At 34.9% G+C, this 21,709-nt stretch overlaps 1 protein-coding gene across 2 annotated transcripts in view; it reads left to right on the top strand.

Annotated features, from left to right (window-relative positions):
* CTNNA1 (catenin alpha 1) overlaps window positions 1–21,709 on the top strand; it is a 218,666-nt gene that overhangs the window by 75,361 nt on the left and 121,596 nt on the right. For both annotated transcript variants that reach the window (XM_079143939.1, XM_079143940.1), the window contains exon 7: window positions 483–686. In XM_079143939.1, the coding sequence (XP_079000065.1) occupies window positions 483–686 (204 nt within the window). The remainder of the gene's footprint in view (window positions 1–482; window positions 687–21,709) is intronic.

Raw genomic sequence — 21,709 nt, 5'->3', positions numbered from 1 at the left:
TTTATAAAGTTTTATTAGATATATAAGAGAAATAGATGGAAATTCATTATAAATGCATTTCTTTCTAAAATTTTGGGGACAAGTCAGTTATGTTTTTGAATATTTTTGTGGTAAAACAATTTTGCTACTTATATAGCTGTTTTATACTTTGCATGTAAGAAAGATAATTATTTTCCTTGTAACTCTCATTTGATAATATGAATTACTACTACAGATTGACTATTAGCTGTTTAAAAAAAGTAGTGCGAACATGATACATTTGTATTTGCATTTGTGATATCATACCTTAACCAGGCTATTTGGCTGGATAGTGCCTTTGAAAAGTGATTTGCCATAGGCCAACTTACAGGATGATCCTTCAGCTACCGAGAAGAATAACTTTCTTTTAGGTATTAGAATTAAATCTTGATATTCCTAAACACTTCCCCTTGCCTCGAATGATGGAAGGAACAGAGATGAGCATTCATATTTAATCTTGACAGAAACAAATCATTGTGGACCCCTTGAGCTTCAGTGAGGAGCGCTTTAGACCCTCCTTGGAGGAGCGCCTGGAAAGCATCATTAGTGGAGCTGCCCTGATGGCTGACTCATCTTGTACACGTGATGACCGGCGTGAGCGAATTGTGGCAGAGTGCAATGCTGTCCGCCAGGCCTTGCAGGACCTGCTGTCCGAATACATGGGCAATGTGAGTGTCAGAACCTTTCTTTAATGTAAGGTATTTGTGTCTGAGGAATTTTCTATAACATGATGAATGTGAGATGTATTAACTTTTTTAGAAATAATTTTTTAGTTGTAGGTGAACACAGTATCTTTATTTATTTTTATGTGGTGCTGAGGATCAAACCCAGTGAGGCAAGTGCTCTACTTCTAAGCCGAAGCTGAAGCCCTGTATTAACTATTAATATCAAATATTATTTGACTCCTAGTTTTTTGGGGTGGGTTATTTTTCAAGGAGTGGCTAAATTTCTAAGTCACCCTTTTCTCCCCATCTTTTTATATGGAAAAATTTACACTTACAGAAATCATACAATGGGCCACCTGTATACCCTTAATCTAGATTCATCAATTAACATGTAGGTACATTTGCTTGTGTATGTATGAAAACAAATACACCCTTGTTATCTCTAAAACATTTGGAAGTAACTTGCATATATTTATTCTCTACCTCCACCTATTTCAGCATGCATTTCCTAAGGATAATGCCACTAAGATTTCATTATTATAACTGGGTGGCCATATAAGTTTGGGTAAAAGGAAATGAGGAAATCTATTTCATAAACATTTGTGGTTTATGAAACTTTTTCATGAACCTTATAGAATTTTGTAAGCATGCATAATTTTTAAAATAGAGCTGTATGAGGAAGACTTGGTAATGTTTTTCAATTTTTAAGGTTTGTATTTAAAAACTCAGTGTTGTGAAGTTTGATACAACTTTTCTTGTGGTAAAATATATTGTAATTTTTAGTTTTTCTGTTATCATGTCTTTTTCCTTCCCATATAATTTGTCTTCCAGTTCAGTTATCTAATGCTACCTTAAGGCCACTATAGTTTAGATCAAGTACCCAATAATTTGCTGTTATAAGGAAGGAATAAATTAAATAAAAATTATATAACATTATTTTATTTAAAAAATTTTGGGGATACTAGGAATTTACCCAGGGGTGCTTTACTACTGAGCCTCATCCCCAGCTCTTTTTATTTTTATTTTGAGACAGGGTCTCACTAAGTTGCTGAGGGCCTTGCTGAATTGTTGAGACTGGCCTCAAACTTGTACTCCTCCTGTCTCAGCCTCCTGAGTTGTTGGGTGTGTGCCACTATACCTGGTTATAAAAAATTATTTTGAAGATGGAAAATGCAAGTTAGCTGTCATCACTACTGGTTTTGTTTTGCCTACTTACCACTCTTTTGCCTACTTACCACTCTTTGATCCCTTTTCATTTGTTCATTTGCTTTGCTTCTTGTTTGTTCCCTTATATATCTATATACGTGAATGGGTAATGTTGAATCATGATGGGATTTCTAGGGTGAAGATGAATGCCTTCCTTGTGTATATTCTGTTTCTACCATATTGTGAAATTAGTGAAGCATTGAATCATTTTTAATCATTGCTATGTTTTGATTACAATAGAGATTTAGTAGATGAATTCGAAAAAGTGATTGATAAATCACTGTGGAAAATGTTGGACATTTAAAAATCCATATTTAATGCTTGAAAATTAGAAAATATGAAAAATGATGAGTTGAAGAATGGTTTACAGTTTTTGGAGTTATAAACAGGAGAACAGGACTCATAGTATATATGTGAATCAGTGATCTGTTTTTTGGTGTAATGCTGGAAGTGATGCAGAAGTGCCCAATGCAGTTATGATTAGGAAACTGCTTTAAAAAACAGCCTTTGGTGAGGAAGAGGATGTGATACATCTGCAGAGCCTCCTAACCAGTCTGTAAGATATTCCATCAGTACTGGGGTTGCTCAGACTCTCTGGCCACTCACCCCAGTCATCAGTAACTTTCTGGCTTTTCCATAGAGTGTCATACAAATACCTGTAGTACTCTCTCTCCTAATACATTAAATGTAGGAAAAGGTGTGGAACACTAATTTATACTGAAAACATAGATCCTATAATATAGCACTCTTAAGCAAAAAAAATTGAACCATGCTTGATATTAAGCTGAAATATAAGTATTGTGGTGGGTATCTTGAAAGAAATTTTCTTGAGATTCAGAAATATATTTTAGGAGTTGGTTTCCAGTTATGTTTCTCCTAATGATAAGAATCTTTAGTTTTATTTTGATTTATGTTAAGTGAAGAAACTTCAGTCTTGTCAAGAAGCAATGGAGGGGCTGGGGAGATAGCTTAGTTGGTAGGGTGCTCGCCTTGCAAGCGTGAGGCCCTGAGTTTAATCCCCAGCACCGCAAAAAAAAAAAAAAAAAAAAAAAAAATCAATGGAGTGAGGATAAAAAGTGAAGGCAATGGTGTGCAATCAGAAGACAGCTTAGAGCAGTAAAAGGATATGAAGGAACTGGGGATAGATTTTTTTGCTTATTTGTGAAGCATTGAGAAACAGAACCTCTAGTGATAATGAGAACATAACTGGTCATCTCTGCCTGCCATTTAGTTCATGCTGAGTCGGTGTCACATGCAAAGCAGTGCTCTTGACACCATGTAAGAGGAGAAATGAGGCTCTGATCCCTCCTTTCTGGAATAGATAGGGTCTCTGTAGGGTGTTTAATGGGACTGTTATCACAGCTCAAGTGCCATGGCAGTTGCAAGGAGTAGGGGATATTTCTAGCTGGGAAATCCAAGAGGCTTCCTAGGAGATATTTATATTTATATTTATATTTATTTATTTATTTATTTATTTATTTATTTATTTTTGGTGGGAGTGCTGGGATTGAACCCAGGGGTTGAATTTTAAAATAATGGCTTACTTTAAGTTTGATCATTTCTGTTGAAAAATATTAGACAAGTAATTCTCATATGTGGAAAATTGAAATGACCTGCATTAATTAAAACTTGTTCATTATGGGGATCTTTAATGAAGACCAAGTAGTAAAGTCTAGAAAGGCTCACCTGTTTGTACTGTTTCTATTCTCTGGATTCTCTCGTTAATCTCATTTTTATAGAAACATTCTTGTCATAATCTCTGAGTTTTCCTTTTTCCATCTGTGTTGTCAGTTACCAAGTTCCACTGGTTTTTCCTATAAGGCAGTGATGACATTAGAATTCCAGGAGAACCTTAAAAAATCCTAATGTCTGGGTTGTACTCCAGACCAATAAAGTCAGAATCTCTGGGTCAAGGTCCAGGTAACAGCATTTTTTTTTTTTTTTTTTTTTCCTTTTTGCAGTGCTGGGGATTGAACCCAGGGCCTTGTGCTTACAAGCACTCTACCAACTGATCTATATCCCCAGCCCAAGGTAACAGCATTTTAAAAGCTTCTCAGGTGATTCCATTTCATAACCAAGGTAGAGAAAGGTGCTCTGTTTATTGTTTTTCTATTTCTGTGTCCACTACCATTGCTTTACTTGAGGGTGTCTTCACTTATCTCTGTTTCCTCCCTTATTTGGTCTGCTTGGGATAGGCCAAGCTCATGTCTTCAAGTGGAACATTGTTCATTATGTTCTTGAGATTCCCTTTCTACCTGTTTAATTCTAATCTGTTCTTCCTCGAATTCCCACATTCCCCCCATCTCTTTGCTGAAAGTCATTTCAAACTGCACCAGCCTACATTTTCTTTGATGCTTGAAGTCTTGCACCTAATTATTAACTTCCTTGAATTTTTACTTAATTATATTTCCTTTATCCATGTAATTTCTACAACAAGATTTTAAGCTATTGGAAGACCAAACTCCTTAAAATTATACTTTCATGGTTTAGTATAATGCTAGAAGAGGTACTCAGTAAAATGATGCTTAATGAACTCATGCTGACTTGGAAAAGTGAATAAAATGAACAATTTTGGACATTCATAGTGCTAAGGATACTATATTGGGGGGAGAAAACGAAAGATCTTGCCCTTATGTGCCTTGCATTGTAGGAGGGTGGCAACGATATAAGCAGTTTACCTCAATTTCCTAAAGATCTTCCATTATACAGATGATTAATTTTTCAATTAGTGAATGAGCTATCTAAGATCAGATTGGAGTAAAATTTAATTCATCAAGCAAAGATCAGATTTCTTTTCAAAGGCTCCAAGGGTCAGGAGACCAGAACCTTAATGTTTCTGTTGACATTATGGTTTGAAGAGTTGAAGGGTAGTCAGGTAGCCTTGACTGTATAGCTTATTAACTGTATAGACCTTAAAAGATATTAATGTAAAGGTAATGCATTTGACCCCAACTTAACATTGTGGAAATTCCACAAACGTGTATAAGAGTTTTTGCAACCCTTCAGTGGGTAGATTCTTGTAGTTTTACAAATGATTATCTAGTTTCCTTGTATTGAAATGTGGTTATTGTGGTTAAGTTTAATTTGCTTCTAGTCTCTTAGCCTAAATTTGCTCTAGGTTTGAGGGTACTAGGGAAAGAAAAGCAGCTTTGGATGAATATCATAGTCTTAAAAGGCTTGAACACTTTCAAGAGATTGAAATTAAAATGAAATGTAATCAAATTTAAAAATAGTTGTTACCATTTTATTCCATATAGAAGCCTAAAATATTTATTAAGAAGGATTCACAATCATGTTACGGTGTTAAAATTTCTGTTCCTTGAATATGTAGCTGATTAGTAGTTGCCTAGTTGTGTGTTGAAATGTTCTCTGGAGTTATTTCAATGCCAGTGAAAAACCTGAAGGATCCTATACTTTATACAGCTGAATTCTCTATCTAACAGTCTTTGTTGTGCTAAGGGAGATGCTGATCTTTGCTGTGTTCCTTTCTCCCTTTTTTAGGGTATGTGTTTTTCTAATAGTAGAACTTATTAGAACCATATTTGTTTCTGTTCAATTCCTGACTGCTCTCAAAACAAATTACCACCTCCCCTGATCTTAACACATGTCTGAAATATAAAGGATCCTCAATCTCTGAAATGTGGTTTTGGCCTCAGCAGTTTTGGTAACATTGCTGACTGGAGTTAGGACTTAAATTGGTGAAGCACACTCTGGATTTCAGTAACTCTAGCTCTGTTCTTTTCAGTATGTTAGCCATTAGTCCAATTTGGCTAGTGAGCACTTGAAATCTGATGTGTCCAGGTTGAGATGTGCTGTGAGTATAAAACACACACTAGATTTCAAAGACTTAGTATCCAAGAAAGAATGTAAAATATCTCAGTAATAGGTCATTGATAATATTTGAGATATATTGGATTAAATAAAACCTTAGTTTTTCTGTGTTTTATTAATTATGGGTGATAAAATTTTAAAATTACATATATGGCTTATTTTTCTGGCTTGCATTATATTTTCATTGACTAGTTCTAAGAATTGAGTAATCAACCAGCTAAGGTGAATAGATGAGTTTAGCATCAACTTGTTCATTAAATGTCCAGAATGGTTTCAGAATCCTATGCTAGCCATTACAGCTTGCATTTCTTTATTCTTAAAACTGTAGTTATAGGCAGAACAATATTGGTACAGTTTAGGATAAGGATGATAAGGATAATGTTGCTTAAGGATACATTTTATCTTCTTTCCCCAAAACATTAATGGTGGTAGGATCTCAAAAGAAGAATACAGTGTTGACATTTAAAAAATTGAACTGGACATATATTTGAGGAGTTTGATTCTGAGAGTATATCTGGTATGAAATTTTAATTTGATTTGCTAATAATTTGATAAGGAATGTATGAATAGTGTGCAGTTAATGTTCACTTCCGAAGATCTTCTGAAAAGATATATTGTTATCTTAGTGAAGGGAAGCACTCAATTTAGATGTTAATCCTTCTCAGTTTTGCAAATGCTTTCCTGGAATCACTTTAGCATAGCCAGAGCTTTCCAGCCTTTGAAGGACTCTCTGAGATGCTTGTTACTGCATTATTGTGTGTCTACATTTTCTTTCTTTAAAATTAGAATATCTTAATTTTTTCTGATTGTAAAAGTTTTGTATTTATTATTCATTATATATTGCCTGTAATCCCACCACTTCGCGTGTAGCATTCCAGACTTAATTTTAGATGTATGTATTACACTTATATCTGATCTTTTCTAACCTTCCCTTCATCTTAAAAGCATTGTTAGTAAGGATTATCAGTACTATTATACTACTTACCATATGTCAACCATGGTGCTAGGAGGTATACATTATTACCTGTTTTACCTCCATAATAACCCCGTTGTTACTTGCTTAAAAACACATATGCATCTAGATGTGATTTGAACTCTGGTCTGTCTTATCTGAAAATCGCTCTTAATAATTTTACCCTTGTGTATCTTTCCAAGTCAACAAATAGGATTTCACATTTTCTTTAATGGCTGCTAGTTTTCTGCAAAGATGAAATACTCTGAACTTAAATACTCTAGATTAAATAAATCTAACCATGTCTGGTATAGCTGCTTGAAGTGAGTAGAGCATACAAAAACCAAACAAACAAACAAAACAAAAACCTTTTTAAGAATGGCCTCCTATGCTAGATTCCCTGGTGATACTTGAGTTTCATAGATGCCTAAATTGGCTGTGTCATGTGCAGGGACTAAATTTTGTTGTACATCTATACTATGATTTCCATCTTTGAATTGTTTCCTGCAATACTTTCAGCAGAATTTTTCTGTGTTTTTTTGTTTGTTTTTGGTGGTGATAGGGATTGAACCCAGGGCTTTGAACATGTTAAGCCTGTGTTGTACCAGTGAACTATACCCCCAGCCCTCTACCTGTATTGGTAGTCCATAGTTCTGTAACTGTGCTTGAAGATGATTTTATTAATGTTAATATAATCTTTTCTGTGAGATGCCTAGTATATTTCGGAAACTTTAGGTATAAATAGATGTTATAGTGAATGCAAAGTTTGAGTGTGTAGGACTTGATTCTTGGACAAATCTGTTTACTTACTTTTCTTTTTATTCTATGTATTTAAGGTGTATAGTGAGATACTTTTATATATATTGAATGATTACTATAGTCAAGCCATTTAACATATTATCAGTTACCTTTTGAATGTGTGTATACAATAACAGGCCCTAAAATTTACAGATCTTCCATGTGCAACATTATTGACTATAGTTCTCTTGCTATAGATTAGATCTTCCAATTCATTCATCCTATATAACTACAACTTTGTGTTTTGACATAAATTCTTCTCACCTTCTGATAACCTCTTTTGTTTTGTTTTTGTGTGCATGTCATTTTTTAGATTCCATATATGAGAGAAATCATGTAATGTTTTTTCTTCTGTGCTTGTCTTATTTTGCTTAGCTTTAAGTCCTCCAGGTTCATCTGTGTTCTTGCATAGAACATTTATTTAATTCAGAACCACCATTTTTTGAGAATTAAATTTATTGTTTTCTTGTGGTACAAATGAGGAGTTTGAAAGTCGTTCTTAACTCTGAGGAAGAGGTTTTAAACCAGTTATATTTTGTGTTGGTTTTCTAAGAGATTTGAGGATCTGTCTGTGTATGTTACCCTGGCATTATGAATCACAATATTTAACAGGCACATTCTTAACTTTTTCTACACAGAAAGATGCATGTTTATGTATTAGTTGAAATGGTGCTATCTTAATGGAGCAGTAGTGGAGTTTTCTTTTGATGGAGCAAATGTGGAAGCTTGCCCAGTGTTAGGCTGCAGATGAATAGGATTTTAGCCATCTTCTGATTACTGTTAGACTGTCCTTGGTGTCATTTTATGCTCTATAGCTGTTGAGCAGGGTTGAAAAGATTTTGTATTTAAAAAGCATGTCTGGATTGAAAGGTAGTCACCCCTAAGTACATTAGAATATTAGTAATGGTCTCTAGGTAGTAAGATGAAGAGCAGTATAAATTTTTGTGTGTGTGTCTCCCACACTTAAAAAAATTTTTTAGTTGTAGATGGACATAATAACTTTATGTATGTATGTATCTATCTATCCATTTATTTATTTATTTACTTACTTTTTTATTTAATGTGGTGCTGAGGATAGAGCCCAGTGCCTCACATGTGCTAGGCAAATGCTCTACCACTGGCCAGGACCCCAGCCCCATTCCCACATTTTAAAAAGTGTTTTGTATGGATAATGTAACAGGATTTTAAAATAAACTTAGACCTTTAGATTTTTGTGTTCTTGGATTTTTAGGTTTTATTTATAACCACATACTGAATTCATGTTCAAAGAACTATAGGTTGAGTATCTCTTATCTGAAATGCTTGGGACTAGAAGTGTTTCCGATTTTGGAGTGTTTGGATTTTGGAATATTTGCATAGACTTTACAACTTGAACATTGCTACTCTGAAAATCCAAAATCTGAAATGCTCTAAAATTTGAAACTTTAGAAAATTACACTTTTGTTTTTGTTCTTTTTATCAGGGTAGTGATGCTTAACCTGCATCAGACTTTTCTTTCTTTATTTTTAAAGAATTTTTTACATATTAAGATCGTGATTCATCATTTTGAAGCAGAACATAATTTATTCAAGAGTACCAACCCATAAAGTTAAAATTTGTGTCTTTTTTCTTTACTTTCTCCTTCTTCTCTTCTTTCTTCTTCTTCCCCCTCCTGCTCCCCCTCCCCCTCCTTTTTCTCTTTTCTTCTTCTTCTTCTTCTTCTCCTCCTCCTCCTCTTCCTCCCCCTCCCTCCTTTGTACTGGGGATTAAACCCTAGGGCCTTGGACACACTAGGCAAGAATTCTACCATTGAGCTATATCTTCAGCTCAGAAAAGTTAGAATTTGGAAGTGACATCAAGGGCTGACAGATTATAGTTCTTGGATTTTGTATGTATGTATCTATCTATCCATTTCTTTATTTATTTACTTACTTATTTATTTAATGTGGTGCTGAGGATAGAGCCCAGTGCCTCACATGTGCTAGGTCTGGACTTGCATTTATTTTTATAAATAAGTTTTATTGGAGATAGCCATGCCCCTTTTTTTTAAATCACCTGTGGCTCCTTTAAGTAATTGCAAAAGATACTGTGTGGCTATCAAAGTCTAAAATACATCCTGTCTTGTCCTTTGTAGAAATTTGACAATCTTTAATCTAGTAGTTCACCAACTAATTCTTCTGAAGATTTTAAAATACAGTTTCTTTAATAAATATAAGACTACTTAAGGTATTTATTTCTTCTTGAGTAATTTTGGGAGTTTGTGGCTTTCAAAGAATCCGTTTTATTCATTTAGCCAAATAATATATGCATAGGACTTTTTAATTTTTTAATTTTTTGCTTTTTCTAATTTTGAGATCTGTTTCAGTGTTCTCTATTTCATTCTGCCTAGGTCTTTTAGTTGCATTCTCTGGGAAAGAGGCATTAGAATGTGTTTACTCTACCTTATCCATAACCAAAACTGAGCCTGAAACTAGTGAAGTAACTTAGCCATAATACCTGTGAATTGACAGTTAAGTCTAGAACTGAGGCTTCAGATTCTTAGTCCAGAACTGCTCCTGGTGATTATCTTTAGATGTGATGCTGTGGACATGGGCAGTACATGGTTTCTTCATGGAAGATAACTCATTAAACTTTGATTAAGTAAGGACACTTCCCCAGGGCTGCTTTCTTAACTGATAATGGGATTATTAATAGGTAACCAACTAACTGACCTTGTTAAAATCTACAGAGACCTACTCAGGAATAAATATATTGGGAAGGATATGATGGGTGATGTTATTCGAAAAATATCAAAATGCCTTGAAAGAGAACAGAAAATAAAGTATAGGGAATAAATGGGTGAACAGGTAATTGATTCCTGCCTCTGTGGCAAGTTCTATTCAGCTTTCTGTATCTGTTGTGTTGCTTGTTCTTTGCCCATTGTGAAGAGCCAAAGTGACAGTCTTCACTTCTAGTCTGCATGATCTTCTAGTTGAGTATCTCATTACGGCTGTTCTAGAACAACCCATGCGCCATGCCTAATGTATGAGATCAGCCCTAAGGTGCCAGTGAGACAAAGAAAGAGGCAGATAGATGTACAACTGCACAGAGTACAGTTTATTGAGGGCACTTACAATGGAAGTGTGGTCCTTGGTGGCAATGATTAGTTGGATCTCTGCAATTTGAGTGAGAAAGAGGAGCATATATATGGGTTAGGACAAAAATGAGTTCATCTTAACTGGAATGTGCCTAGTTTATCTTTAAAGCTAATACTAGAGACTTAGGTACGTCTCTGGAGCCAGGGTCTGATTTTAAAGCCCCGCATACCACTCTAATAGTTTTGTCTGTCTGTTGGGAAACTATGCAGGAAAAACTTGCTAGAGTTATTCTGAGGCAATTTGTGGTATTTATTACTCAATGTGGCTGCAGTCATGTCAAGCTGAATCACTACAATAGCTAATAATAAAATTCTCTCCTTATCACTTATGTTGGGTACATGGTGGAGGGCATGTCATGTTTGGTATTAACCTACAAGTGTAAAGTGCTCTATTTGTACAAATTGGTATTATTTTAGGAAATGATCTTCCTTATTCTTTTTGGACCAAGGTGACCTTTACTTTTGGCATAGTTGTCATGTAATAATAAATATTATGGTTATTTAAATGTAGCAAACTAATAGTTTTAGGCGGTTACCTATTTATTTGATCAAAACTAACCCTAACTCTATTTATTTGATCTAGAATGCCCATATGTGACAAATATATAAAACTAAAAGTTTATCAATCATAACTTTTTCCCATAATTTTTTTATTCATTGATCATCAAAAATTAAAAAAAAAAATAATTAGTTACCGTAGAGGACTTAAGGTGATAAATAAAAACTCATCGTGACTATAGTAGTTTAAGATTAAACAAATTGGGTTTGAGTGTGTATTTTTCTTGCTCTCAAACCAGCCATAATGTTGTTTGCTGTCTATTTAGCTTCCTCTACCACACCCCCTGCCCCATACCACCAAGATATAATTATGTTTAATGATGCCAGGGTCAGGTGTAGAGTTCTGTCTACCAGGAAATTTCCTCCTCTCTGACTTTTCAGGCCTGTGCTATTGAAAGTGACAACTTTGGTTGACATATTTCTTAGTCACAGTACAGAATTAGAAGAGCAAAAATCTGTGAAATGTATTATTTTTCTTCTCTGAGTGAATGTCTGTATTCTTTATTTTGGGCTAAATCTGTGTTCACATCTGATGACTGCTAATTAAGGACTGTTTGCCAATTACTAAATAACATTTATTTTAAAGTAGAATATTAGATATATAGAAGCCAAAACATTAAGCACTATTTTTGTTTGGTTCTTCTCTAAAAATGGCATTAGGCCTTTTCATAATGACATGACTTGAAAACTTATTAATATAAGAAAGTTCCCTGTGACTTGCTTTATGTTAAAATGACATCTGGTCAGTAAGTTTGTCTCACAAATGTATTTTCAGATGTGTTGAAATCATTGGCTTCCTGCTCTGTCTTATTTATTTATTTATTTTATTGTAAACAAATGGGGTACAACTTGTTTCTCTGGTTGTACATGAAGTAGAGGCATACCATTTGTGTAATCATACATTTACAATAGGGTAATGGTGTTTGATTCTTTGTTATTTTTTCCTTCCCCCCACCCCTCCCACCCCTCTCACCCCTCTTTTCCCTCTATACAGTCCCTCCTTCCTCCATTCTTCCCCACCCCCCCTTTATGTATCATCATCTACTTAATCAGGGAGATCATTTGTCCTTTGGTTTTTTGAGATTGGCTTATTTTAGTTAGCATGATATTCTCCAGTTTCATCCATTTGCCTGCAAATGCCATAATTTTATTATTCTTTATGGCTGAGTAATATTCCATTGTATATATACATATGTATATATACACCACAGTTTCTTTATCCATTCATCAATTGAAGGGCATCTAGGTTGGTTCCACAATCTGGCTATTGTGAATTGAGCAGCTATGAACATTGATGTGGCTGCATCACTGTAGTATGCTGATTTTAAATCCTTTGGGTATAGGCCAAGGTATGGAATAGCTGGGTCAAATGGTGGTTCCATTCCAAGTTTTCTAAGGAATCTCTACACTGCTTTCCAGAATGGCTGCATTAATTTGCAACCCCACCAGCAATGTGTGAGTGTACCTTTTTACCCACATCCTCACCAACACCTACTCTGTCTTGTTTTATTCCAATTGTAGATATTCCGATTTTTGATTTTGTGATTTTTTGCTGTTTTTAATAGTCTACCAAGTAGAATGCAGTGTGATATCTTATATATCAAACCTTCCTTGCTAATTATCCTTTAAATTTATCTCTGGAACACACGTCTTGAATTACTTCTCCCTTCTTTGAGAATTACTGCTTTTGTAATATGAAAGTCATCTTCTAGGAATGAAAAGAGTAATATTTCTGCTTGTCCTTGTTCTTGTGCTTATACAAATGTTGCTTGTTATTTCCTGTATAAAATGACCTGAAATACTTCATAAGAAAATCATAAATATTTGATCAGTGATATTCATCTGTAATCTTTGAAGTTCATATTAATAAATGTACTTATTGCTGAGAAGCAGAACATATTTAGTTCTTTATGTTGTTTTTAAGATTCTGTATTGCTGGTGAAAGGCATTAATGCCACTATACATGAGAAAAAGATTTTGTTTTCAAAAAAGTTAACCATTCATATATACTTTCATTTAGTGATTTCTATTGTACAGATAAAAGATCCCCCTTCATCTTGTAAAGTTGGTTTTTCTTAGACCACTAAAGTTTCTTAATTGAGTAAATAGACTGAAAACTCTAGGAAGACATTTGTTGGATTTTTCTTTTTCAAGGTGATTTTATATTATGTAGCATTCAGAAATTTAAAAATTACGTGAATTAAAATTTTTAAAATGAAAAATTCTAATCAGCTTTTGAAAAATGGACTTCATTGGATGGCTTTGAGTGAGAATTACTGCTTTATTATTTATTATGGAAAACTGTATAGGCTAAATCAAACTGTTCTTTTCAGGGGGCTTTCTAGCCATTGCAAAATTAGCCATTTTCTTAAAACCACTTTAAACAAAAGAATTAACATTAGTTTTAGAGTTGTGTTAATAAATGCATTAACTGTATGGTTTGGGTTTAAGATTTGGCCAAGTGGAAATTCTCTTTAACTCCTATGATTTGACAAGATTTGAACATCCAGGTATGGAATATACGTTTGAGGAGAATGATCCATATTAAGACAGTCCCTTGGCCTGGGGTTGTAGCTCAGTGGCAGAGCACTTGCTTAGCATGTGTGAGGCACTGAGTTTGATTGTCAGCACCACATGCAAGTAAATAAAAAATAAAGACCTATTGCCAACTAAAAGAATTTTTTTAAAAAAAGATAATCCCTTACAAAGAAACAGGATGTATTGTATTCATTTAAAAATACTCCAGTAGTGGTGCATACCTGTAATCTTAGCAACTTGGGAAGCTGAAACAGAAGTTTACAAGTTCAAAACCAGCCTGAGCAATTTAGTGAGGCCTTGTCTCAAAATAAAAAATAAAGAAGTTGTTAGAGCACCCCAAGGTTCAGTCACCAGTACCAACAACAGTAACTCTAGCAAAAAAGAAAAAAAAACAAAGAACTAAGGGAAGAGAGTGATAAATGAAACAAGAAAGCAGAAAGTCGATGGCCGTTAAAAGTTTGATGATGGTTATATGAGGCATTTCTCTGGCTTTTCTCAATCTTTTTGGATATATTTGTAAAGTTCCATTATAAAAAGATAAGTAAGGGATGTATATCTCTTATCAGATATTTAAGAGCACAGTCCTTGCCATGTTTACACCCTTCAAGGGCATTTGTCTGTTTTACAACTTCTGGCAGGCTTTATTTTATCCCACCTACCCCCCCCCTCCCCTTCACTCCTCAGTTCATAGGCTAGCCAGTGCCTCTAATGTCTCTTAGGCCATTTAAAGATTTTCCTGGGGATTTGTATGGGTAAATAATAGGAAAATAAAATGTTAGATTTGCAGGGTTGATTTAGCCTTTGGAACATTTCCTCAGTCTCAAGAAAATAATCTGGAAAAGTAGAAGAAAACTACTGCATTTAGCCTCTAGATAGCAACACATTAAGGACTAATGACAGCCAAAAGGAAATGTCAGACACTAAGCTAGTCTGCTGTCTTTTGGCAGCTGAAAATCTGGTGAGTCAACAGTTTTAGGGGTATGTATTTAAGTAGGTGGAGGAAAAGAGTGTCTAACATCCTTTAAGGCCCCCTTAAGATCAGCACAGTTGGACTTGGAGCTGTTTCTCCTTTTTTTTTTTTTTTTTTTTTTTTTTTTTTTTTTTTTTTTTTTTGCGGTACTGAGGATCGAACTCAGGGCCTTGTGCTTGCGAGGCAAGCACTCTACCAGCTGAGCCATCTCCCCATGTTTCTACTTTTTTAAACTCAAGAAATATTTCCATAGAATATAGGTGCTTATTTGTTGTCATGTAGACAGTATGGGAAAGAAGACATTTTAAAATGTATTTATAGATGTTGTCTTTATGTGTATTTGATTATTGGTAAATGTGAAGAAGTGGTGCATTTGTATGTGTGAGAGGCATACTTGGAACTTTTGATTACCTTTGTCAGCATTTTCACAGAGAGGAGTTACCAGAATATAGAATGGAGAAATTTGGTGCTGGAGGTAGAACAACAAATTTAGAGTGGCTATCTACTAAAAATTACTTTTAAGGACAAAAATTTTTAGAGCTTTTTAGCTTATAACCAAGCATGGTCACCATGTTCTCTATTTAAAATTTAGCACTTATATATTCACATATAGAGATGGGGGGGAGTGATAGCTAAAAGGATACATCATTTCATTTTGAGTGATGAGTATACTCTAAAATTCACTGATAATAACTGCACATATCTGTGAATACACTAAAAACATTGTACACTTTTAATGGTTGGGTTATATGTGATATATCTTAGTAAATATTTTGAATATATATCTTCATGAAGCTATTTAAAATATTCACATGCTTTTTCATATATATGTATACTATTAGTATAAGTATTTAAAATTATATTTCTTGTAGGAGTTTGGGTAATTTGTTCATCCTATATGAAGTAGAGAATGTTTTGTCTATTTCAAAACATTCATTGACCTTTGTCTGTTATTGCCATCAGAATTACATGTTCTGTGTTTAAAAGCCTATATTGTGCCCAAAGTTCACTTTCTTAATCTTTGGACTTTATATTGAGCAGACCAATGGTCTCCAGTTTTCTGAGGCTACTTCATTATATTGTAAAAATGCTATGTTAGGGATTACTGAATCAAAAATAGTTCAAAAACTCAGAAATCAAAATGGCTAATTATTTTCATTTATGAAAAAGTTGTTGAATCTGACAGTATGCATGTTGTTGGAACTTAAATTTTCATACATTTAAATACTGGATTCTTATTTGAAGATTCTGCATGTGTTCACTCAGACTTTGATTATACAGCTCTAAGAACTAAGGAAAGGAATCACCCTTTATGTTAGTTATATAATCTGAAAATTTTTCCCCTTTTTTTGGTACCAGGGGTTGAACCCAGGGTGCCTAACTGCTGAGCCACATCCCCGCACCTCCCCACCCTTTTAAAAATAGGGCCTTGCTGAGTAGCTGAGGCTGGCTTTGAACTTGTAGTCCTCTTGCCTCAGTCTGCCAAGCTGCTGGAATTATAGGTATGTGCCACTGCCACCAGACCCAGCTGGATTTTTTTTTCCCCAGTCAGGAATACAGTGAGTCTGGAGGGGAATTTTGGTTGAAATATTAGTGCTTATAAACATATAATAGTGTCTTACGGATTTATTTTAGGCCCACTTGAACTTGAAGGAATTGCAAAAAAGATAGAGGTTGTAAGTTAAGTGACTTGTTGAAACAGCATTATTTTGTTTATCTCCAATAGATTTTTACTTTTTGCTTCAGTGGGTAGTACTTGTAGTTTAATAGCATGGATTTTCAGTTTGTGTCATGCAGACCTCTTCTATTCTTTATGATGGCAGGTACTAGACCAGGTAGCCTGGTACTGGTCTGGTGAGGTTTGGTGTTGGCCAGTGAGCTAAGCTGCAAATGTTTCAAGTTTGTTAAACCCAAAGAGCTGAACTTTTCTTTAGTGAAGTATGAGCCAAATTTGGCAGCTTCCTTATATTGTTCAGTAATACTGAAGTTCGTGATTTTTTTTTTTTTTTTTTTGTGGTGCTGGGGATTGAACCCAGGGCCTTGGGCTTGCGAGCGCCTCACTCTAAGCCCCACATTTTCTACCAACTGATCTATATCCCCAGCCCTTGTTTGTGTGTTTTTATCACAAAAGTTTGTTGAACTCCATCATAGAAGTCAACAATAACTTTATAAGCAGAAAATGACTCTCTCAACACACTACATAATATGAAAGTACAGAGAGAATCAAATTAACCATATCTTACTTCTCTCCTGATTTTGTTTCCCACTAATGTTAATTTGTTTCATGCTTGGATACTTTGATGCTGCTAGTGCTTGCTTACCAGACAAATTGCAACAAGCACCAAAACCAGATTCATATGAGAGAAGGGATTTTCCAAAATTATTTGTAAGCTTTTGCTGCAAGTAGGTAGAAACTGATAGCATTTCTTTTTAAAGCTGTCATAATTTCTTAGTTGAAGTGTTAGTTAAAAAAGTCAAGTATAATATCTTTCCCTCATGTTTTATTTGAAGATATTTGCTTTTTTTTTTTTTTTTTTTTTTTAAACGAGGAGTTTGATGATGGTATTTCAACAGTATGACAGGAAGTATTAAAGATATGTTTGGGTAGAGACAGTCACCCTCAAATCTGTGTGGGCAAGTGCTTATGAAGTTTATTTTGGGGAAGGACATCTCTCTTTAAATTGATATCCTGGTAATTGGAGTATATTTTTTGCTGCCCCAAGTAGATTTTTGATGAATTATAGAACGGGAACACTGGGCAGCTTCCAGTCTGCTATTGCTGCCACTTAGAGGCAGGTGTTATTTTGCCTAGGTGATATTCAGTGGTCTTCTTATGTGATAATAAAATCTACCTAATCTGGAGATTTGTTTTTCCACCAGAGATGTTCAAAGTACATGTTTACTAGTACATATAGGTTGTTGGCAATAAGTTAAATTGTTTTTTGAAGGGATTTTCTATGAAGACATTGTTTTAAAACTTGAGAGCTGTTCTGAGCATGAGAAGTTACACAAAACTTTCTCAAGTCTCTGTTGCCTCAACTGGGAGTTGGGGATGAAAACAGTGACTGTGTACACAGCATGGTTATGAGACTGTAGAACAGCACCAGGTAGGACACAACCACTTCTCTTATACTACTGCTACTATTATCATTACTGTAACTAATCATTTACTTTGAAATTGAATGTTAATACATCAAATACTCTTTTTTCTAACTGTTCTGATTTCCAGATTTATTGCATATATCATTTGCTTTATTAAAGAACACCCACCCCCAACCCCTCTTTCTTCTCTTTTATCAGTGGTCAAATACTTTGGGAGAACTTTTTCTCTTACGTGCGTTCTGATAATAATTTCTAAAGATTCTATTAGCTTTTAGCAAGTAGATCCCCAATGACTGTGTAGCAGAGGTTATTTTATTGCTCTTAGTTTGTCTTAACCGTCTTGCCTGAAGTTGGTGGCCTTATTCCCAGATTTGTATTATATTCTCTTTACTATTAAAATGTACATTTTGCTTGGATCTGGCATACTTTGAAGTTAATTCTGAGTTATCTGGCATGGGGAAGCGAGGCTGTGATCATCAATGTTCATTCTCTGAATTGAGTTTTGAATAGGCATTTCTGTATAAAATCTCTTCATTATTTGTTCCCACTCATTTTTGATTTATTTGGTGATTGCATTCGAAATAGACTTGCTATTTCAATGCTAAAACTGTCCATGTGCTGCTTTTCTCGTTCATTTTCTATAAGTCGTGTTTATATTTCTTCTCTATTTTTAAAAATCTGCTAGAGGGAAAAGCTGTTATAAATAAGGGTTTTCTGATTTTTTTTTTTTTTAAATCAACCTACTAGCTTATTGTTTCCGAGAAATTTACATACCCTGGAGCTGGTAGAATAATTAGCCACAGCAACTTTTATGTATTTTCTATGTAGTATTAAAAAAAAGACAATGGGGCAGGCAGTAGGAGGTCTAGAAGTTCTCTTTCCCTTTTATATTATAACCAGTCTCTCTCTTTAGAGCTCTAAAATGGTTGAATAACAGGAGATTAGGAAAATCCTTAAGGCAACTGACTTTGAAATGAGGTATGTGAATTGGCTAGTGTCACTCTCCACTTAACAGATATGAAGAGTTGCCTTCAGATGTTATGTGTGGATTTTGTTCATTGGATTGGTGGTTAGTTGCTTCAGAAAAAACACCCAAAATAAGTAATAGTAGAACATTTCATTTATCAGCTCACAAAGGTTTCTTGTTTTGAAAAAGTCTGTTTTTGAGCCGAGATCCTTATGGTTGCAGCATTTCTTTGTACCTGATAACAAGTTAAAAAAATAAAAAATAAAAAATAAAAAAACCTTAAACCGCATAATGCATTAAAATGCATAAGGTATAAACATGTATATTCAAAAGTTCTCTCACCCTTTCTCTAGCTATCCAGTCTTTATAGTTTCTTGTCTCTTCTTCCAAAAAAATATTTTTAAATGTTTTTTAATTGTAGATGGACACAATAACTTTATTTATTTTTATGTGGTGCTGAGGATCAAATCCAGTGCTCATGCATGCTAAGTGAGTTCTCTACTACTGAGCCACAGCCCAAACCCCCAAAAATATTATTTGAAGGTACAGTAAACTACATACACAAGTTAAACTAAATTTTTTTGTGTATCTTCTGCTTTACATTGAGAGTTACATTCTTTGATTGTGAAATAGGGTTTATTATAATTTGCTGACTTTGGCCAACTTTGTTTTTCTTCTTTTTCTTTTTCTGTTACTCTGGATTGAATCCAAGGTACTTTACCCCTGCACTATATTCCCAGTGCTTTTTATTTTTTGAGACAGGGTCTTGCTAAGTTGCTGGGGCTGACCTGGAACTTGGAATCCTCCTGCCTCAGCTTCCAGGTCTGTGGAACTATAGACATGTGCCCTGGTGGTGGTCTTTTCTTTTAAAAAATGTTTTTGGGCTGGGGATATAGTTCAGTTGGTAGAGTGCTTGCCTCGCAAGCACAAGGCCCTGGGTTCAATCCCCAGCACTGCAGGGGGGCGGGGGGGGGCGGAATGTTTTCTCAAATATCAACCTTGTACTTACGGTCTCTGAATTTGATTTCCAAAGTCCCCCCCACCCTTTTTTCTGGTCTAAAATCTTGTGTTTCCTTTTATTTTTCTCCTAAGAAAGCTATTTTCTATTTGTCCTTACTCAACTATTCCTTCCTAAATATTTAATCCCAATGCCTCTGTTCTTTTCTCTTTTGTGGCATTAGTTTATAGTCCCTTATTGTAATGCGCTCTATAAAGTTCACATGTCTGGAATGTAGTCTTTTTGTCTTATTTCATGTTCAAATTGTTTTCAGCCAAATCAGATAGAGTGACCTTGGACTAGGTGTTCTGTGATAGACTATTCTGTATATAGAGGATATTTCTATTTAACATATAATATTAGTAGCACATCTTAATGTATTATCTGCATAGCCATTAGGCATTTGCTATCCTTTGAAATGCTTATTCTGAAGTGTTAAGTCATTTTGCCCTTTATTAATTTACGACCTTTTTCTTACAATGAATGGCTTAAAGTCTTCAATCAGTACTACTTTAAAGGTTTTATCATTTTACTGTAATCTTTCAGTTTATACTGTAGTCTCTTTTAGTTAAAGATTGATTTCTGTAATCTTTAACTCCTGATCCTGACTCTTGTCCAGAAAATCCTCTATTCTTTCTTAATTTTGAGTGATGCTTTCTGGTTATATATTACCACTATCAAATAAATATAACACCCTGTCTAGGAAGTTTTCAGTAACTACTAGTAGTTTCCTTCTTTCCTTCCTTTCCTCCCTTTCCTCTTTCTTGTCATGCACCACCATGCTGGGCTAGTAGTTTCTGCTTTCTGATATTGAACCTTTAACTTTAGACATGTGGAAAGAATTTTTATGTTCAGTTTAAGGGACATTTGAGCATTGCTTAAATTCATGGCAAAAACTGCTCTAGGAAGAAAGAATACTTTTCAATAAACAAAAGGCACTTTTGCCAATTGCCATCCAGCATCAATGTAGGAAACACACAGTGTATTGTCATCAATGATACATGCTTGGGAAGTTGAGGTTCCAGATAATTCCACAAAATGTATTCTGTCCAGCACATGTTGTGGATGACCAAGAAATAGGAGAACCCACATTTTGTTCATTTTCTTCACTGGGTTCCTGTTTAATTTCTGCGGGGCACTTTTATGTCTGATCTCTGACCATAGGACTTCTGGAGTCCTTGACCTCACATTCTCTGGAGTTTGTCCAGTTGATCATGGCAGCTAGTTGTTATGGGAGGTGATGCTCCTGCTTTGCCTGTGGGGGAAGATTCTGATAGCACCATTGGGGAAGATGGATGGTTTCACTCTCTAAGCAGGGGAGGTTCATTATATGTATATATACCTGGCTGACATAGTGCTCCCATTGTTATGGATTCAGAGGTCTCTACTGGGCCTGCCATTAATGCTTTAAGTGCTTGGGGGGTGTAAAATATTTTAATACTTCTTACAGTGCCTCCCCATGAAGATGAGCCTGACCTGTGAGGCTGTGGTCTAGTAGTTACTTTCTTTTACTTTTTCTTGAACCATTTTCCAGAATGATGATTCTAGCATCTTCTGTTGTGCATCCTCTTTTTCACTCTCTTTGTATTTTCATTTTTGCCCTTTCTTGCAGGTTGGGAATAGGTACACAGTTGTCACTTACCTTCCTAAGATCTGTTGAATTTTATTACTACTTTAGTTCGACTATAATTTCTTCCTATGTAGCTTAAATTTCCTCTTTAATCACAAGAAATTAGGATTCATTTTAACAACTGAAAATGTACAATCAAAAAGTGTGTAAAGGTGAAGATAGTTTTCCCCTAACATCCTGAATTGGGGATTGAACCCGTGGCACTCTGCCACTGAGCTCCATCCCCACTCCATGACTCCCTTCTCCTCATTTTTTATTTTAAGATAGGATCTTATTGAAATTGCCCATACTGGCCTTGGCAACAGTAGCAGGGATTACAGGTGTATACCACTGTACCAGCTCCTCTTTTAAAATGTATGTAC

The sequence above is a fragment of the Sciurus vulgaris genome (genome assembly GCF_902686455.1).
Source record: "Sciurus vulgaris genome assembly, chromosome: 6".
NCBI lineage: Eukaryota > Metazoa > Chordata > Mammalia > Rodentia > Sciuridae > Sciurus > Sciurus vulgaris.
Note: the sequence above shows the minus strand (reverse complement) of the source record. Positions and strands in the feature narration are given on the sequence as shown.